The sequence below is a fragment of the Miniopterus natalensis genome, chromosome 16 (assembly GCF_054644295.1).
Source record: "Miniopterus natalensis isolate mMinNat1 chromosome 16, mMinNat1.hap1, whole genome shotgun sequence".
Lineage (NCBI taxonomy): Eukaryota > Metazoa > Chordata > Mammalia > Chiroptera > Miniopteridae > Miniopterus > Miniopterus natalensis.
The window spans coordinates 37,520,192-37,544,470 of NC_142096.1; the positions used below are offsets into that span (position 1 = coordinate 37,520,192).

Here is a 24,279-nt window from a genome sequence, read left to right on the forward strand (position 1 = left end):
GAGTGGAGTGAGCAGGTGAGAAGCTCATTCTCGAGTTTACTTTCTTCATCCAGAGAAACTTCTAGATCTTCCATTTTTCCAAATGGAGGAAAGAGGAATAGACCCGAGGGTCCAATGAAACAGAGACAATGTTTCATTGTCACCCGCATCCCATGAAGGGCTGCGCATGGCTTTGTCAACGCTAGTTACGGGTCACTTACTAGGTAAAAAGCCATCGAAATGATCGTGCCCTTAAGCAAAAGTTATTAAGTTTTAGAAAAGTGATAAGCGTTCATGGGGTGCCTCTTGTAGGCAGGGCGTGGTGGAGAGTAAGCAGAGGTCCAGGCCTAACGTTTAGGCGTGGACATGCCAGCAGTGCTACGCTGTGGAAGATGCTCCTGCAGCAACGTGGGCTCATGCGGAACACGAGGCAGGAGTAGAGGAACTAAAACTATAATAGAAAGAAATTAAAAATAAATATTGGGTATGTATTCTGTGCCAGGTACTCCACGAATGACTTTATATGCTTCGTCTTATTTAGTTCTTAAAATCAGCCAAGCACAGATGCCAGGGGTAATTATTGCACAGTACTGAGGCAAGACCCGTCTGATGACTCTACCTAATGCCCCCTAAATTACGATGTTTTGCAGACTGGCTGGTGGGAAAAACACTCTTTCCAGCACTGCGTGAGCCCCAGGCATGGATCCTTCCAGGCAGTCCTTTCCCAAGCACTGGGTGGTTTCACCTGCATTGGTGGGACCCTCTGCAGAGCTCTGGGTCCTCTCTGTGCAGCTTTCTTCTCTATCCTGCAAACTCTAGCCTCCCTGATCCCCCCAGACTCTCAGCTTTGTCTTCTCAAATCAGGGGTTCACGAGTTCCCCTAATCGGAGACACAGACTGAAAACACTCATACAGTAGCCACAAGCTCAGGCAGTCACAGGGCTCACTCCACTGGCTTCCGTTTTTTCTGGGACCACTGTCCATCAGTGCCTGAGGCCCAGTGTCTTCAAAACGATTGTTGCATACATTTTCTTTGTTTGTTTTTAGTAGTAAATAATTTCTCTGCTTCTTCATTGGGAATATACCTTTTATTTCAAAGAATTACTAAACACACACCATGGGCTCTGTCCCTTGAGTAACCCTGAATAACTATACAATATTGTGACTTGTCCTTTAAGCAATCAATAAATTTGACGGACTGGGAAGAATGTTCTAGTTAGATAAATGCATTATAGAAAGGACGGAGTGTGAGCTCTATGATGATGCCAGAGGGTATGGGAAATGGCAGGAAGGATCTGAAGGGACTGGATCCTCCTAAGAATGCCTTTTGAAAAAAGGAGGCTTGAAGGCTGGGTAGGACCTGAAAACATGGGGAAGAAATGGGGGAAAGCGCCAGGTGCAAAAAAGCACGTGATTACACTTCCACAGAAAACCGGCCCTTGGGGACCTTTTAAAACTATAGCCAGTGCTGAATGCTCTTGCAAATAGAGTTAACTATTTACCCAAATCTGCTAGAGCCTGTAATCAAGGGCCTGGATTTTGCAATGGTCTTCCTGTCAAAGCTCCTGAGAACTGCATAAAGTGTCTGAGATAATGACATTGTGGGTTCGTGCATATGATTTGCATTCATTTTGCAAACCTATGTCTCTTTTTTTAAGTAATTGGCAAGCTCCAGTTCAAAACTAAATTCTACTTTACACCATATATTGTAACAACCTCTTATGGTTATATCACACCACCCAGCTTAATAATAGGCCTTTGAATGGAACATCATTTCTCACGGGGTGAGCCCCAGAGATCAGAGACACAGATGAGGAAACCAGTGCTCAGAGAAATGAAGCGCTTTGCTTGGGACACACTCTTGTGAGAGGTGGGGAGGGGTGTGCAGATTAAGCCTTTTAGATGGTCTGAATGTCTGATTCCTTCCAGTTTGCTAGACAAATCCTTAGATAGAGAACCACAGCCACATCTATCAGGATGGCAAGTCATAAGGTTGTCACAGTAGGTGGCACAATCCAGCTCCCCATCCTTTAGGCCAGTGGGATTCCTGCACCAGAGGGATGTCAGTAGCTGGTGTCAGTATTTGGTCTATAAAGAGCCAGGCCATGAATATTTTTGGCTTTGTGGGCCACACTATCTCTGTTGTAACTACTCGACTCTGCCATTGTACTATAAAAGCAGCCATAGAAAGTCGGTAAGACATGGATGTGCCCCAAGAGAATTTTATTTATAAAACAGGTGGCTGGCAGAGTTTGGCCTGCGGGCATAGTTTGCTGACCCCTGAACATGATGATCCTTTGGCTGTGGGAGGACAGCATAAAACTCTGATTTATTTTATTACCCTTTTCCACAGTCTCTCTCTGGAATATGTTTCGTAATGCACGTGACATGTCCCCACACTGGTCCAGGTGTGTCACTTACAGTAAGCATATTAGCAGTGCAGGCTCAAAAGATGCGTGCTGGAAATAATAGATAAATCACAACTGAGATTTAATGAGCAGATCCTTTGGGCCAGGTGTTGCTCTAAACCCTTTATATGCATGAATTCACTTAATACAACCACCCATGAGGAAGGTATGACTTTCACCTTCATTTTACAGATAAGGAAACTGAGGCACAGAGATGAAGCTGTGTGATCGAAAAGCTCACCCATCATGAGTGCCGTGGTCCTGAGTTTGGGAGTTCAGGTTTGGGGCCAGGGTATACAGTGTCGATTGGGAAGGACACAGAGGCCCAGACTAAATAGTTTATGAACACGCACTCATGTCAGGCGTGTTAGGAACTCAGCATTCGCTGGCTCATCCAGGTAGTCTCCACGAGAACGTGCTGTCCATTAACTCCACAAGAGCCACGGGAACAAGGTGCTATTTTCCCCACTGTCCAGATGAGGAAGCTGAGGTTCAGGGAGAGTAAGAATTAATTCAAGATTCTGCTGCCAGCACATGAAGGGGTTCAGTTGGGAGTGGAACCCAGCTTTTGCCTAAGTGTCTGAGTCTTGGCCAACTCACTGCCTCTTGGGCCCCAACTCGTGCCTCCAAACCAGGAAGCTCTCAGGGAGCTGGTGTCCCAGAGTCCACGACATCGGGGCTCACTCATTACTGGGTGGGGGAAGTCCCAGAGCATGTGTCTGTCCCCTGCGACCCTGGACTTCCTTAAGAAGAGCCTAGTTCTGCCCGAGGGACTGAGCCTGGGCTCAGGCGTATGGGCTGAAGAAGAAGCCGGGCATGGGTGGCATTGCAGTGCTGGGTCTTGATAACTGAGGTAGGACCCAAGGATGGAGAGAGGGCAGGAGGGGGGGGGAGGAGGAGCAGGGGTCCGGGGGCATGGCCCCGAGCGCGGTGTTTCCTAAGCCTCTGCTTCATCACCTCCACTTTACGGAGACGGTCACAGCCTCCGCCCCAGCCATCCGGCTGACCTCATGAGTCCTGCGCATCAAGTAGGTGGATGCTCTGCCCCTGGGGTGGGGGCGAGGCTTCTCTCCTTTCGGACATTTCTCACACCAGGGCTGGGGCCCCGGTGAGAGGACAGAGACTTTCCTGCACCGGGTGCTGCAGAGAGTCCCTGAGAACTAGGGGCCTCTCAGCATCCTCAGGGCATGGCGTTGGCTGGGATCTGCTGGGACATCGCAGCTGTCCTCCCTCCCGACCCAGAACTTCTGTCCCAATGTGTAAAGGTCCTCACCATGACTAGTAGAGCCTAAGGTTGTCCTTTGCCTGGCCGCCAGGCCCCATAGGCTGACCCTAAGCCCAGGGCCAGACCAGTGGCTCTGTCACCAAGAGAGAGTCAGACTTACATTATGAGGGTAGATGTCCTGTTGGGACACTTCCTCACCCTGCAGTGCTCCACACACTGTCTACACCACTTTGATTTAAGCTGAGTTGTTTTCTGCATTTGTGAGTCACTAGCTTCCTTCCTTCCTTCCTTCCTCCCTCCCCTCCCTCCTCCCTCCCTCCTTCCTTCCTTCCTTCCTTCCTTCCTTCCTTCCTTCCTTCCTTCCTTCCTTCCTTCCTTCCTTCCTTCCCTCCCTCCCTCCCTCCCTCCCTCCCTCCCCCCTCCCTCCCTCCCTCCCTCCCTCCCTCCCTCCCTCCCTCCCTGCCTCCCTCCCTCCCTCCCTCCCTCCTTCCTTCCTTCCCTCCCTCCCTCCCCTCCCTCCTCCCTCCCTCCCTCCTTCCTTCCTTCCTTCCTTCCTTCCTTCCTTCCTTCCTTCCTTCCTTCCTTCCTTCCTTCCTTCCTTCCTCCCTCCCCTCCCTCCTCCCTCCCTCCCTCCTTCCTTCCTTCCTTCCTTCCTCCCTCCCCTCCCTCCTCCCTCCCTCCCTCCCTCCCTCCCTCCCTCCCTCCCTCCCTCCCTCCCTCCCTCCCTCCTTCCTTCCTTCCCTCCCTCCCTCCCTCCCCCTCCCTCCCTCCCTCCCTCCCTCCCTCCTTCCTTCTTTCTTTTTTCCTACCTTCCTTGCTCCTTCCCTTCCATCTCCTATCTTTCCCCCACCCATCTTTCCTTCTTTCTGTCTTTCTAGCCTTCCTTTTCCAATGCAGCAAACACCCTTTGCGCAATAACTCTGTGCTCTGTCCTCTCTTGATGACATAGGTTTTAAGATGAGTCCGTGGAAATGAATCGGGGAGGAGGAGACAGAGGGAAATTGGAAAGTGGGTGAAGGGAAAGATGGAGAGGAAAGTATGGGGGAGGAGGGAGGGAGAGAGAAGTGGGGAAAGGGCAGCAATGGGAAGGAAGGCAAGGGAGGGAGCAGGGGAGAGACGGGGGAAAGACAGGAGACAGGAGAGAAGAAAAGGTGGACAAGGGGAAGAGGGAGGAAGAGGAGGGAAGGGGGAGGGGGGAGAAGCAGGGAGGAGAGGGGAGGAGGAAGGAAGAGGCAGAAGGACCAGGCCTCTGGGCACTTTCGGACGCCCTCTGGCCCCTCCTGCTAGTGCGGAGCTGGTGCAGACATCTAGGCCCGAGTTCTGCCAAGGGGAGCTTGTAAATAAATACCTCTGGGTAGGAGCAGATATCTGTAAACACAGCTGAGGAATTGAAAGTCAGGTTCTTCAAGGGTATCGACTTGTCAAAATCACACCACAGCTGCGGATTAAAAAATAAAGAACAAAAAAACAAAGACACAGGAACAACAAAGTCAGTGAGTGCTGAGAAAGGCAGCGCTGTCGTTTGGGCTTCAGCAAGGGCCTGGGCGGCAGGGCGCTGGGCTTCATCTCGGACTGGCAGTGCCAGCTGGGGTCGCCTGTTTCCCTTCAGCGAGGGCACTGGCTCAGAGAAAGCACCGGGGAGCCAGCGAGGAAGCCTGGTGCAGGCCGCTCTGTTGGCCCCAGCACCGAGGGTCACCGGGGCATGCTCGTGGAGCTCAAGAGAGATCAGATAGGTGGCAGGAGGAGGGGTCTGGGGGTGCTCACAGCCTGTCTCCACTCAACAGCTGGGAGGACTTGAGGGACCTGAGGGGGACATTTTCCATAAAGACTCTCAGCACTGGGGTGGTGGGCAATCCTGAGCCCAAAACTTGCTGCAGGAGGTTTTTGTGGTGCTCAGAAAGGAACAGCTACCATTGGTTGAATGCCTCCTCTGTGCCAGACACTTTGTACAAAAAAAACCACCTCACAATCACCGTGTGATGTTGCTGCTAATTTTATCCCCATTTTACAACTGAAGAATAGGAAACTCTGAGAAGTAAAGTAACTTGTCCAGGGTCCCGAGCTGATAGGTGGTGGAGCTGGGATTTGAACGCAGGTCTATCTGACTCCAACGCCTCTGAACCTCCTCCCACACCACTATGGCACCTCTGGCCCCAGGGGCGACCCTGCCTAGAGTCACTGGACTTATTGTCCAGTTCTGAACCCCAGAGGTATCTGATTCCCCAAGATAAGATCCGGCTACTACTCTGAAAGCTGTGAGCAATGGTCCTGTGTGCTTCCCTGTTCAATTTCTAGAATACTAATCTGATGATGAATTTAATTAGACTATGATTTTCCTTTTTCTTTGTTCCATAGAGCCCTTAACTTCAAGGCTGACAGCAGAGCTCGAGCAACGTAGACTCTAAGTAATTACTGGACCAATTTACACAACGACATTCAGGTCATATAATCCTGCAAAGCAAGGCTGACGGTTGTGGGAGTCCATGCTTTGGGTCCCTGAACACGTGGAGACTCCTCCAGGCCCTTGGGGAGTGGCAATGGTCTCAGTCACCAGATGAAACCTCAACTAGTCTCTCTCAATGTGCCAACTTCAAAACCTGGCATCAGATTAACTGCTCCTAAACTCTGCCAGGTCCCTAAGTCATGGACAACACAGACTGTTATTTACACAGACAAAGCCTATAGCTACCACGTTACCGTTCCAGAGAGAAAATGAAGTCATTAAAACATGGATCATCAAATTAGGAGCAATGATAAATATGGCAGTTGGAGATTCATTGGAGCTCGATGTGCCACATCCAACAGGAACTTTTAGAAAGTCATGGGTAAGATGCTCAACCTTCCTGAGATGCGGTTTCCCCATCCATTACATGGGAACAGTAATACCTACCTGTAGCCCATAGCAGATGCTCAGTAAATGACAGCTATTTATTTCCACCCCACCCCCATTCCCAGGGATACAATTTAGCAGATGAGAATGACCATGAGTCCTGGAGTCAGACAGGCCTCATTAGCAAGTTATTTCATGTCTCTGATCCTCAGCTTTCTCAGCCATAAAGTGGGGATAAGAGACTTACCTCACAGGGTTTATGTGTGCATTAAATATGAAAACCTCGTACGGCTCCTCCTTCAGTGCGTGGCACATAGCAGGTGGCACTTAATAAATGGTAGCTGACTGACCACGGCAACTGGCTAGCCAGTAACAGGACAGAAGCTTAAGGGAGTTCGGAGCTCCTTTGCAGCAAATAACCTCTCCTGCTGGGAAACAGACCATCTGCCACCAGTGAAGTGGCCAGTTCTGACAGTAGCCACGTCTTTGTGCTCTGTCCCTAAGCTTGGGGCTGGACCGGGCACAAGAAGGTAACTGGTACCAAGGAAAACAAGGACAGAGGCTGCAGCTCCACAAAGCCCGGGCTCCTGAGGGCACCCTGGAGGCCACAGGGCGGGTGGCTTGGAATGCTTACGATATTCAGGATGGCGCCCAGGAAATTAATCAGGATGGACGCGAAGATGATGACGTTCCGGGCCAAATAGGTCTCGTTGATCCAACAGCAAGTTTTCCGGAGGACCAGGGGCAGACACTTGTAATCCTCCGCCGTGGTGATGAGGACCAGTGCCGAGTGCAGCATGATCAGGATGGAAAACTGGATGGCCATGGGCATCGCCCTGCAGGGGGCACAGAGCACGGGGCGCCCGGCTTTCACAGTCCGACTCCCCTCGCTGAGCGACGCTGCCAGGCACAGCCACGATCGCCCTCCCTGACCCCCTGCTTCCAAAATTCCTCTACGTCTCTACTTGTTTAAGAAATGGGCTATCGCACGAGACATTTTTTACTGCATCCATCCCTAGAATAATCTCTCGATTGAGAAACTTTGCAATGAACATCAACTATTTGGCTTGATGTATCTCTCCTGCCCTATTTTTTCACGTCTTTTCCGTTCATCGTTCCCACTAGGCCAACTGCTGCCAAGGCAACACAGCACTGGGATTTTATCTCAACCCTCTGGCTGTGGGAGGGGCCCCCATGCCTTTTCCCCTTCAGGGTGGGTTTTATGAAACACATTCCCTCTCGGTTTGCTCCGATGCCCAGAACCGAACCTGGCACATGGTCCAAGTTGCTTGGCTTGGTGAGTGATCACCAAGGTTTGCACGGAATGTACTAGGTGCCATCTGGGGCCTGGGTCCTCGAGGGTGCAGGTGAGACATGAGTAAGGAGAGCGCACCCTTGCCCAAGGCTTCACCATCACTCCCAACTCTATGTCTCGAGCATGAAGCTCTCACCAAAGCTCTTTCCCTGGTGGCTCCTGTATAGTGGGCTCCTCTGCTGGGTGTCAGGCTGCTTCTAAGGACTCGGATTATCTAAAACCCCATCTCTGGAGGCTTCTTTGACCACTTCCTTTTCTAGCAAAGGTAGTTTAGGAAATGCAGTCCAAAGGGTGGGATAGCAGAGTACATGGCATCCTGACAGCCAGGGGTAAGACCATCACAAGGAGGGAGTGACCACGACTCCAGCTCCCTGTGCCAGGGCAAGCGTCAGGGGGGCTGGGGCATGACTCCTCCCCCGGGTCCGCTCTCTCTGGTGGAGGTTTTGCTGTTTCCTCTCTTGTTTAATACTTGCACAATTCTGATTTTATGGATGCCCTTGGCAGGGAGTCTCTGCAGGAGTTCTAGGTAAGAACAGAAGGTCTGTGCGGCAGTGGGTTCCCAGAGGGCTCTGGGCAAATGGGAAACTACCCCCCAAACAGGCCTGTGACCCGCCATTATCCCTGGGCCCCCGGGGATGGCAAATGAAGGGGAATGCAGGTGGACCACTGCGTCAGGCCGTCCCGGGGGAGCAGAGGCCAAGTCCAAGGCTGTCGTGTCTCAATCAGGAGAATATGAACATCTTCAGTTAGGCTGAGGCAGAAGCAAAGGCGGTGAGAGAGCTGCCCGGGCCCGCGGCCCCCGCTGCCCTCAGGTGAAGTCTACGTGGCGCACAGGCCCGGACCGGCTGCCCTGGGCGCTCTCTGCCGCCCTTCGTCTCTGCCCCTCTGATTTCTCTGCACCCCGTGGCCGACAGTGAAGCACAGCCCTGGTGCTGTGCTGGGTCTGCCTCTGCTTTCTCACAGGACGCGGTGCTCCCCTCCCCCGGGGGCGGCCTGCTGGGCCTCCAAGCTGCAGCTTCTCTCTGGGCTCTTCCATGACACCTGGCACGGGGCTGAGAACATGGCAAGTGCCCAATGAATATGCACGGACTTAGCTTCTAGTGGGGAGAGAAGATGTTCCTCCCCTCGCCAGCCCCCCAGGGGAAGAGAATTCCCACCCATCCTCCCAGCCCCTCTATCTGGGCCTTTGCTGTCTCCTAGGTCTCCAGGAAGGACATGGTCACTGTTAAAGTCAGTGTATGTGAAGTTCAGATGCATGTCCTCTCCTCCTCCTAGGCCCACTGGAGTGGTTGGGAAGCTACAGCCTTGACCTTCCCTGTGGAAAAAAGCCTGGACATCTCTTCCTGAGCAAGGATGCTTATGTGTCCCCAAGACCCATCTCCCTCATTCTTTAGCATGGGGGGGACTTGTATTGATCTTTCCCACATCATAGCAGTGAGACCCCACCCTGGAGTTGGTGGGAAGAGTGGGGAGCAGGCAGAGATCCAAGGCATCGAGAGCAAACACCATCTGCTCTCCTGACTGTAACCACACTCTGTGTTCCAGCTTTGACCAAAGCGAAACAAGCATTGTCTTGAGACTTCATGAGATGGATGCTATTGTGCTTTTGTGTATACTTTAGGCGGGGTGTCAGGGTGCATGGAGGGCTATGTGGGGGCCTGTCTGTACAGAACCACCCGAGTGAGTCCCTAACAGAGTTTTAAGTGATCAGCAATTCTTTCTGGGTTTGCTGAAAAAACGAAAGGGAGGTGCTATGGGCTGAATGTTTGTGTCCCCCCAAATCTGTATGTTGAATCATATAGCCCAGTGTGATGGTGTTTAGAGTTAAGGCGTTTGGGAGGCGATTGGGTCATGAGGGTGGAGCCCTCAAGAGTGGGCTTAGTGCCCTTACAGGAGACCCTAGAGAGCTTTTGTCCCTTCTGCCATGTGAGGGAGATGCAGATAGCTGCACACGATCCAGGCGGAGACCTCACCAGACACAGAATCTGCCAGCACCTTGATCTTGGGCTTCCAGCCTCCAGAACTTTGAGAAAGGAATTTCTAGTGTTTATAAGCTACCCAGTCTATAGTATTTTTTAAGTAGCAGCCTGAACCGACTAAGACAGGAGGTGAAAGGCAGGCATAAGGTCCCGCGGCAAGAGCAAAGCCTTGGGCAAGGTAACTCAAATTTCTGAGTATCATTTTTCACGTGCAGAACTGGGATTTTTAAGCTCACTTCTTAAAGGAGGTTCAGACGTTAAAGTAACCAAGCAGGAAAATGCTTAGCACATAGTAAGAACTCAAAGGAATGTTACTGTCTTTCTCTATTCATGCTGACATTCGGGAGACCAAAGGCGTTTTCTGGATCTATGGGAACGGGATTAATCACAAGACAGGCTTTTTAAGGGAGGCACCGGCACTGCCTACAAAGCTCCCCTGGCAGCCTGCGCCGTTGCTCCTCAGCATCCCCGTGTCTGCACACACAAACACCCTAACGTCAGGCTGTAATTTTATCTAATTATAGAGCTCCCCAGGCGTCCAGGGGCTCTGAATTTGCGTTTGCATGGTACATAAGAGGCAAGGAAACCTTTCATTTCTGAAATTGAGTCTGAAAAAGCATGACAAGGGATGTGCAAACAGCGCTACCCAAACCCCTTCCAGACACCATGCTCTAGTTACTCCCTGCAGTCCGTCTTGAAACAGCGCCTGGGTTGGCATCGTGACCCGCTGTTCGCAGGGGAGGCAGGCCTCAGTGGGGATGAGCGGATCCCAGGGCCGCTTGTGGCGCAATAGGAAACAGAGGCTCAGATCATACTGATCCGTGACATTTGTTCCACCATTTGGATCTGCACAGAGCCTACGAGGCCAAGGCTGCCCCTGATCCTATTAGCAACCGTGAGAGGGAGATATTCTTAGCCTCTTGAACAGATGAAAAGATGGTGGCTCAGAAAGGGGAATGGCACCAGAATTGATCAAAATGGGTAAACGGGTATGGCTCATTGAATTCTGACAGCAACCCTGGGAGGCTGGCACTGCTATTCCTGTTTTATAGATGAGAAAACTGAGGCTCCAGAGAAGCCAAGTACATACATATAGCTAGTAAGATGCACAGAAAATAAGAACCAGTGCCCCTTCCTTCCTTCCTTCCTTCCTTCCTTCCTTCCTTCCTTCCTTCCTTCCTTCCTTCCTTCCTTCCTTCCTCCCTCCCTCCCTCCCTCCCTCCCTCCCTCCCTCCCTCCCTCCTTCCCTCTCTCCCTCCCTCCCTCCTTCCCTCTCTCCCTCCCTTCCTCCCTTTCCTTCATGTCTTCCTTTTCAACAATCCCTCTCTGGCTTGCTTCCCTTCTCTCTCCCTCCTTTCCCCTGCTCCCTCCCTCCCTGTCTCTATCTGTCTCTCTGGTCACCATCATCACCATGGGTACAGGCTTAGATACAGTGTCATAATCACAAAAGGTATCTTCTGGTCTTTCCTCGGTTTACCCTCTGGGAGAGGAACCTGTGTGCGCACGTGGAAATTAAAGGAAAGAGCCCAGCAAGCACCGTCTTTGTTTGTCAGGGTCCATTAATTTTTTGTCAGGGCTGGGAATTAGCTGTGGTCTATGAGCAGACCGCCTCATCTGCTAAAAAGTCCATGACAGAAGACATTCGAGTGAAGGGCACCTACCATCTGTTTAGTCTCAAAGAATCAATCAGAAGCAAAATGAGCTGGAGAGGAAACGAGCCCAAGATAAAGGAAGTTGTGCTGTTTGGGGCGAATGGGCCGCCGATTCCCACAACGTGTGGACTGCGGTCAGAGCTCAGCTTTGAACTTTCCTCATTGTCAGGTGTTTCTCTCCACTGAGCAAGTGAGGTTGGGGCGCTGGCTGGTATTTCATTTACCAGCTTCGGCTTACACCCCAGAATCAGAGACTCCATCTGGCTAGCTGCTGGGTGAGGGTCCAGGTCTGTTCCCCCTGAAACTAGGAATCGGGCATCCAGGCTGCTCCCTTTCCCTGGTCCTTCCACCTAGAAAGACCACCTGCCCAGGCCAGCTGGGGATGCCATGTTCCCCACTGGCAAGATTGTAGAGGGGATCCCAGGAAGTCTGAATGAATCTGGCCAGATCCTACCAACACTTACAGCTCACTGCACTGAGATCACCCCCTTTCCAATGACCCCAGCCCCTCCATGGCTCTTGGGGAGTCAGGAGACCCATTCTCTCCTGGCACTTTACTGACCCTGGAAGCTAGGGTGCTGCATCTGCAAACAACAAAGAGGTAATTACCAAAAGAACAGTAAATGGTGGCCGAGGCCACTGTACTCACTTCCCGCGTTCGTGGCGATGTCTCATGCGAGGGAGGCCTATTTTGATTTTGGTTCTTGTGTTTGTTAAGCCTGGGGAAAGGACCCTCGCAGCGGCAGAATGATGCGGTTATTACGCAGAGCGCGACCGCCAGAGCAGGCCCTGGCACTGGCGCACCTTTTGGTATGGGTCCTGGACCCCGTTATTATAAACTCTGACCCCCGGCCAAGGCCAGCTGGCCCCAGGGGAGGGCCTCACCGGCCACTCCGACCTTGCGTGCTTACCTTGAAGAAGGAAGCAGGCTTTGTATGGCCGCGATGGACAGGAGGACGATAAAGGCGCAGACCAGGTTGGACTTGAACACTTCGTCCCTCATCTGAGAATACTGGAATCAGAGACAGAGGGGGGTTACTTCCAGCCCGGCTGGGTGTGCGCAAGAGCTCAGTTTCGCTAGCGTTTGGAGTTGGGGGAAACAGCAAGAAGAGACAAGGCAAATAAAGATTATTTTTTTAATTAAGAGGAATCCATATCTTAAGAGACCCTTCACAGAGCATTGTCTCCATCCCTCCCACCAGCCTTTGGGTGAGAGCCCGGGAGTAAATAAAATCCCCGCACAGCCAGGGGGCTGGGAGAGGGACTTGCGGGAGCTTATCCCTGTCTTCTCCCACCCAACCAACATCATTTTTACAAAATAGGAGGCCGCACACCCATATATGTAGCAACTCAAATCCACGTCGACGTGCTTCATGAGTAAACTTAAGTCATTGAAGGATCTTGCTCGATTTCTCGTTTGGTTGGGGACACAGGGAAATGTTGTCCAGAGTCTTTGTGCCTCGTTTTTCATAAAACTACTGAGAAATAAACTCACAGACTCTCAGAATAGAACACGGCCTGAGATCTCCAGCAAGGGCAGCCTTTCTTTCATCTTTTTTTTTTTTAATCCTTTGCAAATTATTATTTTTTAATTTTTTCAATAGTAGCTTTGATAGTTTATTGGTTTGTTTATAAAAATAACATTTTTCCTGATTGAAAAGTAATTATATTGTTGGAAAATATAGATAAGCATATGCACAAAAAAGGACTTATAATTTCAATACCCCAGGAATAGCACTTGTTAACATTTTGGCTTATAATTTTCTTGTCTTTTTTAAAATTTTTTAATTTTTTTATTGAGTTGAGGATCAGTTCCTAAATTTTTAAATTAACTTACATTTAAATTGAAAAAGGGCAGCCCTTTCATCTCACACAAGAGAAATCAAGACTGATGGACCAATAAGCTTGATGCCCTCTGCGGTCTGCGGGAGGCAGCCCTGGGGAGCGGCGCTAACTTGGTTTTGATTATCCCGAGTGCTCAGTAATCTCATTACCCAGCCTTAACAGCTTCTGGAAGGTCAGTGCTAAATGTGTACTTGCCTCAGTCCTGCCTGGTTTCCCGAATCATCTTGGAGTCATTAAACTGAGGAATAATCCAATTCATTCAGAAGGAACAAAGGGTTTTTAAAACTGAAAAAGACCTTAAAATTAACCGAAACCTTTCACCTTCATGCCAGAGAGGTCCAGTAACTTGCCTTAGATCACACAGCATACAGATCATTTTTAGCTGGGGGTGGGGGTGAGTGTGGAGCAGAGTGAGCAGACAGAAAGCTAAGCCTGGCTTTATAAGTTTGTAATCCTTGATTTGAATCCCACAGGTTACTTTATGAAGGATTGCAGTAAATACAGCTCTCACCTCGCCTTAGGCTTTCTGTCCCCAAGGCCAAGAGAAGGCCATGGTCAGGTCAATGAGAGAGTAAAATGAGTCCACCTCCTGTTGGTATGGTGCTCACAGTCAACAGTTCCAAAAGTTTTGTTCTCTTGCCTACTTCTTGGTGTGGTCTGGGTTTTAGACTGAACTTACTGCTCACTGTCATGGCTAAGATTCGGGGAAGGGCAGGGGTCTGCGGCTGGTGGGCCCCTGGAGAAGCACAGTGCTCTCAGTGGGCACACTCGCCGCTGTGCTGGGGCAAAGCTTTTCCTCCCCTCCCGCACTGAGGCCCCTCTCCACCTTCTGACAGCCTGCCCGGAACCTGGAGGGAAACAGGAACATGCTCCAAAGAATCACTATCAGCCACCCTCGCTCCGATAACACCAGAGGAAATCCACGTTACTACAATTCCATAGGGTGCCACCTGTGCAAAGGGCACAGTCACAGAGACCCCCCCACGCCAGCCTGAGAATAAATGAGTGAGCCAGGGCACAGTTAACTCGAGGAAGTTCTGAATGCCTCTTAACCACCAATTGCGCAAGATCGAATTATTCTTTGTGGGCCAATCGGTTAATTTCAAACTGGCTTGGCTATGTAGATTTGATGATGATATTTTAAAACAATGATAATAATTTTTCATGTACTTGACCCCTTTCTTCCTCTTTTTCTTCATCGTCACCATCACTGTCATCATCACTAGCTCATCACTGTCATCGTCACAGCATCAGGGAGTTGTAATGAACCTCGGATCTCAGGAATCCTTCCCATAACACCCCTCAGGGAGACTAAACACCTGCTAATTATCTCCAAGGGACCTTCTTTGCTTTGTTGGAGGAGGTGGGTTTCTTTTCTCTGAGCTGGGGCAGGACATCCTCAGCTTGAACACTCCCAGTGCCCGAGAGCTCACTCTTTTGTAGACCGTTCCTTCCATTATTGGCCCATTCTCACTGTGAAAAAGTCCTTCCTATAGATGCCACGCCTGAGCCTCTGACTTCTTTCCTGAATGTTTCTTACTGATGCTTTTTAAAACTTTTCTCATTTTCTTCCGATGGCCAGCTGGGTGGAGACAAAGTGGGGAGACTTACTTTGCCTCCAGATCGTCTGCTGTCAGTGTCTCACTGGGAGCCACCACCTGGAGACAGTACTTGCACCAACTGTAAGTGGGCTTCACACCAATTAAAAGGGCACGGCCTTGGAATCCATTACAAGGGCTTCCTTTGAGAGCATAGATTATTATTATTTTTCAATCAGTAGGGTTTGGTTGATTCAGGAAATGGCCAAAATCTAATGTAACAACTTTGAGTGATAATAATTAATAATTTGGGAATTTAACCTCTGTCTTATTGTTAAATTCGTGCATTACGCACCTACTGCAAGGTAGGCACCATGCTACGCGCTTTACCTAGATGATCTCATTTAATTATGACAGCACCTGGAGGGAGCTCCTATTTATCATATCTCCATTTTGCAGGTAATGAAAGTGAGGATTAGTACAACTGAGAACTCAACTAGGACTTTACAGATTGTGTGTAAGGAATCCAGAGAGTTTGGCCCCCTGCATAAGGTCTCATTGGCCACCACCTTGCTATTTTCAAGGTAAGGTCACTTCCTTCATTGGGCACACGGGAGTGTGTCTTGGTATATTTCAGTGATGAGGTATTTATTTTTAAAATATGTTTTTATTGATTTCAGAGAGAGGAAGAGAGGAAGAGAGAGAGGGAGAGAAAGAAATAGAAACATCAATCAGTTGCTTCCTGCACTCCTCCTACTGGGGACTGAGCCCACAGCTCAGGCATGTGCCCCGGCCGGGAATCAAGCCAGCGACCTCCTGGTGCACAGGATGATGCTCCACCAGCCGAGTGACCTGGGGCCGGGGAATGATGTGGTTTATGATACAAAGAAATGAAAGTTTCTTACTTGATTTGATCAGGTTGAGGATGGGGTTCCCTTCCAAGGATGTGAGACAGGCTAAGCCTGTGTTCCACTTTGTTAGTCTGGGGATCTTGGCCCCAATTCTCTTCAAAAGCATCTTTGGAAATGAAATCAGAGCCTTGAGGATCTATGGGTTCCCAGATCTGTCACAGGGAGGCCCGGAACACAGGTTTGGTGACACCAGAAAAAGCCCATTCTGGGTTCTTCATCCAGGGAGGGATGGACAGGGAAGCCAGCCTGCAGAGGCGATGGGCTGAGCTTCCAGTCTTCTATGTTTCTGTGTCTATGACAGGCCTGGGAAATCTCCCTAAGTGTGAGGGAGGAAAATCACCCTACAAGTCTAGGTTTTCCCCTTTTACTACGAGATAAAGGGCACTGACTAAATTCTTACATCTCTGCAAGATGTAAGGATGCTTTTAACCCAAGCATTTATCTAGTTAATGGTCCAAACTACAGCCATGCTTTTGTCGCAGTGTGCATGTGAGATCACAGAATTTTATAGGTGGAGTGGATTGTATTTGTCACCTTGGCCTAATCTTCTTAATTCTGATTTCACTCAGTAAAATCTCTCAGAAATGAGTCATTAACTCCTGCTTGCATATTTCCAATGATGGGGGAAATCAGCCACTCACTTGAGAACCCATTTCGTCTTTGGATAAATCTAGTTTGCATAAATATAATTTCCTACCATATCTTTCATTAGCACAAATTAATATGTTTGTTAAATTAAAGAAGAATCTCAGCCGGGACAATCTGCTCATTTTTCATGAGTGAGTGAAGAAATTTAACCTCATTCTACTGCGAATTCGCACATTATGGAGCGTGGCAATGGCTAGAGCCTTCTTAAATTAGACCATTTGGGTAAAAGGTGTAATTGCAATGAAAGTGCAAGGGACTAATTTGCAGTAATTTCATATTTTGAAATAGACTGTCTTGACTAGCTTGGCGTCGTGTGTCTAGCCAGAGCCATTATCAGGAGCAGTTGTATGAGTGACAGGTGTGTCGGAGGAAATCTCTCACTGGCATAGTTTTTTCCAAGTAACCTGACTTTTGTACCAATGTGGATTTCCTCTTGTTTAGTGGACTCACAAAGAAACACGCCAACATGTATGTAAGATGGAGAGCTTCAGAAGTGTGAGGCTGGAAGGGATGAAAGAAGACTCTTAATGGCACTGCGTTTCCTAGTGCTAGCTCTTCCTGGGGGTGTGGTGGGGTGTAGAGTGTGTGTGTGTGGGGAGGGGGGGTTGATTGACATACGAGAATTCCAAGTAGAATTTTATAAAGCTTCTAACCACCATTCTTCAGCTCACCCTCCCCGAAATCTCCAGTCCCTGGAAGGAGGAACTTGTCCTTTCTTGACCGGTCCAACTCCTCAAGCCACGGGGAGGCCATGGGAGTGAGAACTCTTCCCAGGTTCCTTGCCCTGAAACTCCTGTTGTAGATGGTGGTGGTGTCTACACATGAAGCATTTAAGACTGCTTCAAGGACTGAGCCAAGGACCTTTGGGCTGAAACCTTCATAATTCTATCATCCTATGCCACTCTAGGTGAAATTGGTACTTCTGACTCCAAAAATGCTGGCTTTGTGGGACTGGAGCTAGCTAATTGGTCTGATAAAAAGACACAAGGAGAATGGCCCTTGATGTCATTTGTGTACCTAGAGGGAAGTGGAAGTAGCTGTAACTTTTCAAGAAAATATAAAAAATATAAAGGAGTCGCCCTAGTTGGCTCAGTGGTTAGAGTGTCGACCCACGGACTGAAGGGACCCGGGTTCGATTCCAGCCAAGGGCATGTACCTCAGTTGCAGGCTCGATCCCTGGCCTTGGTCGGGGCAGGTGCGGGAGGCAACCGATCGATGTGTCTCTCTCGCATTGATATTTCTCTTTCTCTCTCTCTCTCTTCCACTCTCTCTGAAAAACAATGGGAAAAATATCCTCAGGTGAGGAGTAAATAAATAAATAAATAAATAAATAAAGGGGCGTGACAAACACACTGTTTGAATAAAGAATGACTTTTCCCCCTAAGTCTCTTGAAATCTGCCCTTCCTACCTGATGGAGGTGGCCTTACTGGAGCAAACAAAGTGCAACAGAAGCCCAGGCTTGCAACAGAATAATTCCTTTAAAAAGAGGGTCATGAAAATGGTCAGATAGTGTCTGATTTAGAAAATGAGAGAGAACATCCAGACCATTTGGTTCATGCTCCATGTGTCTACTGCCCTACATCTAAGCAAGAAGTGGAGCATTGCAGCAAGTTATGAATGTCCCCAGGAAGAAAAAATGCATTTTTCTCATTACCTAATCCCAGAGTCCAATATCTTAATCCATCAGATGGAACGAATCCACCTAACAGAAGATGGGATGAATCCATCTTCATTCATTCATTCGCCAAATTCTTTCTTAATTACCCTGTTCCACTCATCGTAACTGCAACAGGAGTTGCTGTGAAGAAGAAAAAACGCTTCAAAGTTTGTGATGCATTTTTTCCTGAAACCTGTTAAGCCTCCACTTAGTTTTGAGTTTTTTTATAAAGCACAGAGAAAACGGAGAGAAATTCTGAACAGAGATAAGAACCAGTTGAACTCAACGAAAAGATTTTCTAATGGTTCGTTTGAGTGACAAATCCCTGTTTTCATGTAGCTGCTGATAGAAAAAAATGACAGGAAACTACTGCTTGTCTCTGCTCAAGTTGGGGGTGTTTAAAAAGTATAGGCACATTTTTTAGGGCAATTTCAGACTGCACATCAAGTATTGAAAAGTGTGCATTTTTTTACTCCCACTTTTAGGACTTTATTCTAAGAAAACAATCAAGAATGGTTGTATGATTTCAACATGACAATGGCCATCACCATGTAGTTTATAAATAATAATAGTAAAAAATGGAGGGGAAAAGCAAAAAATGGTTAAAACATGCAATGGATTAGTATCAGTTGCAAAGTAATTTCTTTTTAACTTAATAATGTGGGGAAAAGTTCCAGCAAAGAATGCTTAACACTAAGGCACAAAGTGTCATGTATAAAATGGTCCCATTTAACAGAACCAATTGCAAAGACATGCATATAGAACCACACTCAGGAAAGACTAGAGTGCCAGGTGCCAGGATGTTAACAGCGGGGCATTTTCCTGGGTTGTGGGATCACAATAAATGTAATTTCCCTCTTTTGCCTTATGTACGGGGTATAAGCTTTCATTAGTGAAAATGCCTCCTTTTCTTAATAAGAAAAAGTCATATATAATAAAAGAAAAATCCAATATGATGGGCAATATTTGACAAACGTGTCTTGTTTCCTACATCCCTTTACCCTAGTTCTAATTTTTGTTTGCCCTGAGATCTGCAAGCTCCCTTAGGGAATATTTAGCCCGAGATTGAAGGAGGGCAGAGGGTCCTTCTGTGAAGTCTGGGGGGACCTGGGGGGAGCCTTCTACGACTGGGTTAGGCCCTCTCCCCCATCCAGGGGTCCACCCAGAAAGTCCTCACGTGGTAGCTGGGACGTGAACATGTTGAGAACCACAAATTCTAGCCTGGTGGAAGCCCAAGACCTGGGTCACATGGCTTGTCAGCCACACGGGTGATTTTTGAGCATGAAAGGAGGTACTACTAATAGTTACATTGAGAAAATAGATATAAACCAGGACCGTTTCAGGCAAACCAGGACAAGTGGTCGCCATGGTCATAGGGAATTCACAGGCTCAAAGCATCAACTGCTGAAAGAGACGAGGGGCGGCCCAGCTCTCCCACTTCACAGACGTGGGAGCCGGGGGACAGAGGTGGGAAAGTGTGGTGCCCAGGCTTGGCTAAGCCACCTGAGTCGTGAGCACACTTTCTGAAGCATGTCTGTGTGTAGGTGTGTCTGTGTGTGTGTGTATATGTGTGTATGTGTGTGCGCGTGTATATGTGTGTATGTGTGTGCATGTGTGTGTGTGTGACTTTGAAATGACATGGCAGGGAGCACGTGGGACTTTATACTCTCTCCTGAAACCACTGCTAAGAGTCAGATCAAAACTAACCTGTCTTTTGGTTCTTAGGGTTCCCCAAAACACACCCTGAGCCCAGCTGCAGGGGCGGGGCAGCCTCCCCGAATCTCCTCCCCGCCTGAGTCTCCATCATTCAGCAGCCGAGGCCCACAGAGGCCTGCTGCAGGTGCCGCCGTAGGGTGCCAGCTGCCATAAGCACATGTGATCAGGAAAGGCCTGAGCGACAGCTCGCGAACAGAGGCGGAGAGGGCTCGGGCTCCCTTAGTTATATGTCCTCCTATTGTTGAAACAGAAGAAAGCCTTTCCTTCCCCACAAAATTTCTCCGGGGCAGGTCATTATTCCCACTTCCACTTTTCCTTTCAGAAAGCATGCTCTTATGGTGCAAACTTGCTCCCCAAAAGCAGAGCAAGGCAGTTAAAGATTTTGGTGTCACAAACACTGTTCTAAGGTGCTTAATCCACCCCCCCACACACATTTCAGCGTCTTTGAAGTCAGATTGCCTCTTACTGTCAATGGAGCCTTAAACCTGAGTTCTCCAGGGAGCTCTGTGACTGCTTCTGCTGGTCACCAGGGGGCGCTGTCAACCAGGGGCTGCTTTAAATATAAATTCTGAGCCTGAGGATTTTTTTAGAGCATTTTTTTAGAGCACATTCAGAGTGTGAACTCAGGCAGCAAATCTATGCGGATTGCCTTTAGGAGTTTCACTTCTTGGAGAGCTCTCTTTTTTTTATCGAACCAATACCGGGGAATAGGAATGTGGTTTCCTCACTCTCATTGTTTGCTGAGTAGTTTTTTCTGTTCTTCCTTAACGTGGAGGTGTAAGCCTAGTTTATGGGGGGTCGGGGGGGGAGTGTCCTCTTAAACTCCCTATGCTGGGTGCTTTTTCTTTCTTAGGGCTGAATAGTAAATGGGACGGCTCAGAGTGGATGGTAACTTAGAGTCAATGAAACATGGGAGCCGATTTTGAGATCTGTGACCTCTACTTGACTTCTAAGAGGCTCGTTTTCTCTTTTGCAAGCAAGATAGTAATGTTCTTCTGAAGATGCAATAACATATCCATAAACACCAGCACAGAGCAGGTGCACGTTGGACTCGTCTCCAGTCCTGGAATCCTGTGGACTGGAAGGGCCCGAGGACCCTTTCCTATTCCATCTCTCCCTCCAACCCCTGCTCCGTGCCTCGAACCCATCCCAAGTTCAAAGAGGAGAGGTTGAAGGTGACACAGGACTGTCTTCTTATACAAGGGCCTGAGAGGGCAAATCCTGGGGCTCGAGGGAGAGGCAGTGTGGTGAATAGACAAGACTCTGGCTTTGGGGTCACCATGGGCTCAGATCACAGCCCCTCTCCTGACGTTTCAAGTTTGGGCAGGTGGCTTGGTCATTTCTCTGTCTCTCCATTTCATCAGGTAGGAAATGGAGCTCATGGTAATAGCTACTCCACACTCTTCATTGTTAGTCTATTTGTGCAAGCAGCTTAGACTAGTATATGGCATTTGGTAACCACCCAGTGACTGTTACTTATTATATGCCCCCGGCCCCACAGTAATGCAGCCCCCAGAGAGGGTTCCTGGGCAGGAGTCAACGAGGAATGTCTCTGTGACATGGGGAGAATGAACATTTTGTGATGTGCCTCATTGCCCTCACCCCGGGGGACCCCCTGCGATGCAGAGCACATGCTCAATGGCACAAGGCTGGACTGTGGTGGGGAAATTCTGCCCTTTGCTTCTCCTAGAAGAACCTCCCCTGGTCACAGAAATCAACCTTAAACACCCTGTGCTTCCCCAGGTCCATTCCTGCTCCAACACCACGTACCTGCAGATGAGATTTTTTTTTTTAAATAAAAAAAAGCATTAGAAATTCTGTTTGCAGAGGTCAGGTCATTAGCGAATCAAGTACATCTTTAACAAGGAGGACTAAAAAAAGGGTTTTGTGCAGCTCTGGACACCGACATTTACACGGACTAATTGAGAAGATTCTTTGCAAGACGACTCTGCTCTTCCTAGCTCCTTCAATGTAGCAACCAGGAAAGAAAATGCATTTAATTTAGACCTTAAGCCCCCAATTATATTACGAATCAGAAAAGTCCACCTGCCATTTGGTGGAGGGGTAGGAGGGGAGGTTGAGTGAAACAAAATGTTTCTGCTCCTCTTGTTTTGTTTCTACATAGACACAATACATTTTAAATTGTGAACTGCAGGTGAAAATATTAATTTTGGAGTTTGCACCCTTTAGGTAGTTATCAGACACTCCCTGGGAATAGCTCATGGGCACAGAGCGTGAATCCCCCACACTGAGGAATGCGCAATCTCCCGGGAAGCCGGGCAAACTCACAAAAGGTTGCTCACTGGAGCTTTGCAGAGTCTCAGATCAAACTCCTGAAATTTGCTTGCTAATTCCCTGCTGTTCTTGCTGGTGGCTCCTACAGATACCAAGCACCTCTTGTGCTCAGTCAAGGAAGGTCTGTCACCTTCCATCAGTGCAAAGGAACAGCCCAGTTAAGCAGGCACAACACCCATCTCCCCACAGCACTTTAAAGTTTAGAGCTGGGGAGAGAAAGGAGCATTGGAAGAAGTCATCATCCATATGGTGATGGCTACCATTTGGGGGCACTTAACCTAATCAAGGCATTGCTTGGAACCTCTCATAATAGCCTGTGAGGGAGGCACTTGATTATCCCCTTTGTACAGCTCATGTTCAGAGAGGCTGCTCCACTTTTCAAAGGTCACACAGCAAACAAGTAGCAGAGGTGGCATTCAAACCCAACTCTGAATTCACAACCCATCCTCTTTCTATTATGTCTACATCAGGGGGCCAGCAGACAGCTGGGAAAATGGGAGAATACGTGTCCCCTACAATCTAAGAAAGTGTTACAAGGGTTGCAACTGATGAGAATTAACCTAAAAGCAAAGGCAAGTGAGCGCTAATGTCATTGGGTTAACAATGTCCAAGTGGAAGGGACTCCTGTGAGGCTCACGGGGCGAAGGGCTCCTTGTTTTCTCCTTTATCTTTCCTTCAAGAGCAAGGCTGAGGCTCTCTTTATCTAAATGGCAACTCCTTTCATGGCCTTCAGTCTACTCATGATTTTCAAACAGAAAAAGAAAAGACCAGACAGACAAAAGCAAACCAGACAGACAAACCACGCCACGCCAACCGAAACGGCATCCCACGAACATTTAAGACAATTTACTTCAGAAAAAGAGCCGCTACGGAGACCCAGCTACCTTGTGCTCCAGGCTGGAGTCTTTAAACATCAGTGAGAATGGCTTGATATGCTCTCTTCTCAATTTATCGCCACTCCGCAAGTCGATGGTATGTTCTATTCGCTTGTTAATTTCCTCAGGCCCCGACTGGACATGCAAAGCTTGTGCGAGATGGTTTGGAAGTAGATTTATTGAATTTCTTGTTAGGGCAGCCAGAGTCTAGGGGGAAAGCACATGCAAACACAATAAACCTGCTAGTCCCCTTTGGATTAAAAAGAAATGCAATGTTTTCAAATCAGGTGGCACTGCAAACAGTAATAGCATCCCATGCATTTGTATTCAGTGAAACCTACAGAAGTGGGTAAGTTAGCATCTGGTTTAGAGAAACACAACCTGGTAAGTTAGTACAGCAGGAGGGACACGGCCCCCTTCTTTGTGTAGGTACACTGAATTTCTTTGGCTCAGGTATTTGGGAGAGCTGTTGGCTTGGAAATGTTAATCAAGACCGTTTCTCTAACCAGGCACATCTCTGGTATGAGAGAAAGAGAACCAATATAACAGAAAGTAAAATATATCTGAAAAGCCCACAGAAATGATCATCTCCGACCAAGTAGATTCCATTTTCATGTGGTCTTTCCTTTAACGGTGGCAGAGAGACTTGGGGGCCTGTGGCTTGCATTTTTTAAAGCAATCCTCATGGACAGACAGCCAAATGTGCCAAGATCTGTTCCTTGAACTTGATAATGATTGCTGGACTTTTACACTTCACAAATGTTTTTCCCCCATAGGTCATTATATATCTATATTTCATATAGATATATGTGTTTAATTTCACTTAGGCAAAAAATGCAAGCAGTTGCAGCCTCTCTGGCTCACAGAGTTAAACAGCAGGAGGAGTGAAAGGCATGGCCACTGTGGCTGGTTCCTGGCTATGGCTACATGATGCAGAAACGGCATTAGCTTATGAAGACACACCAGGCGTGGCAGGGAGGCCCCGCCGCTAGGTAATTCAGTGCAGGCGACGAGGCCATCTGGCGGGTGTAGCCAAATGCAATGTTCTCTTCCAGCTGCAACGTTAAGACAACTTCTTTGACAAAAAGGGGGGAACTGGAGCTGAAGGATATAGGGTCAGGGACGCTCACCTCTGCCCCCAGGATACTTCCCTGGAAAGAGGCAGAGGGTGTGGTGCATCTGTAGAGTTGGACAGAGAAGACTCCCAGCCTTGGTCCATTCTCCGCATCTCTTTTTCTGTGTCAGCCTCTCTGTGTGGCCATGATCAGACCACAGGCTGGGCTGACATAAAGTGATGGGCTCATTGAACGGTAGCCTGAGAGAGCTGACAGCTCCTTGGAGGCCCTCTTGCCCGGACCCTTCCTATACCCATGAGCCTCTGATAGAGGAGTCATCAGCTCATCTG

The 24,279-nt window shown here is 48.6% G+C and overlaps 1 protein-coding gene across 2 annotated transcripts in view; it reads right to left on the bottom strand.

Annotated features, from left to right (window-relative positions):
- ADCY8 (adenylate cyclase 8) overlaps positions 1–24,279 on the bottom strand; it is a 155,751-nt gene that overhangs the window by 34,467 nt on the left and 97,005 nt on the right. Inside the window, exons 8-11 of one of the 2 annotated variants that reach the window (XM_016215999.2) lie at positions 22,884–23,081; positions 12,300–12,400; positions 7,077–7,278; positions 4,961–5,050 (exon numbers count right to left, since the gene is read on the bottom strand). In XM_016215999.2, the coding sequence (XP_016071485.2) occupies positions 4,961–5,050; positions 7,077–7,278; positions 12,300–12,400; positions 22,884–23,081 (591 nt within the window). The remainder of the gene's footprint in view (positions 1–4,960; positions 5,051–7,076; positions 7,279–12,299; positions 12,401–22,883; positions 23,082–24,279) is intronic. The other variant, XM_087825204.1, reaches the window with a different exon arrangement.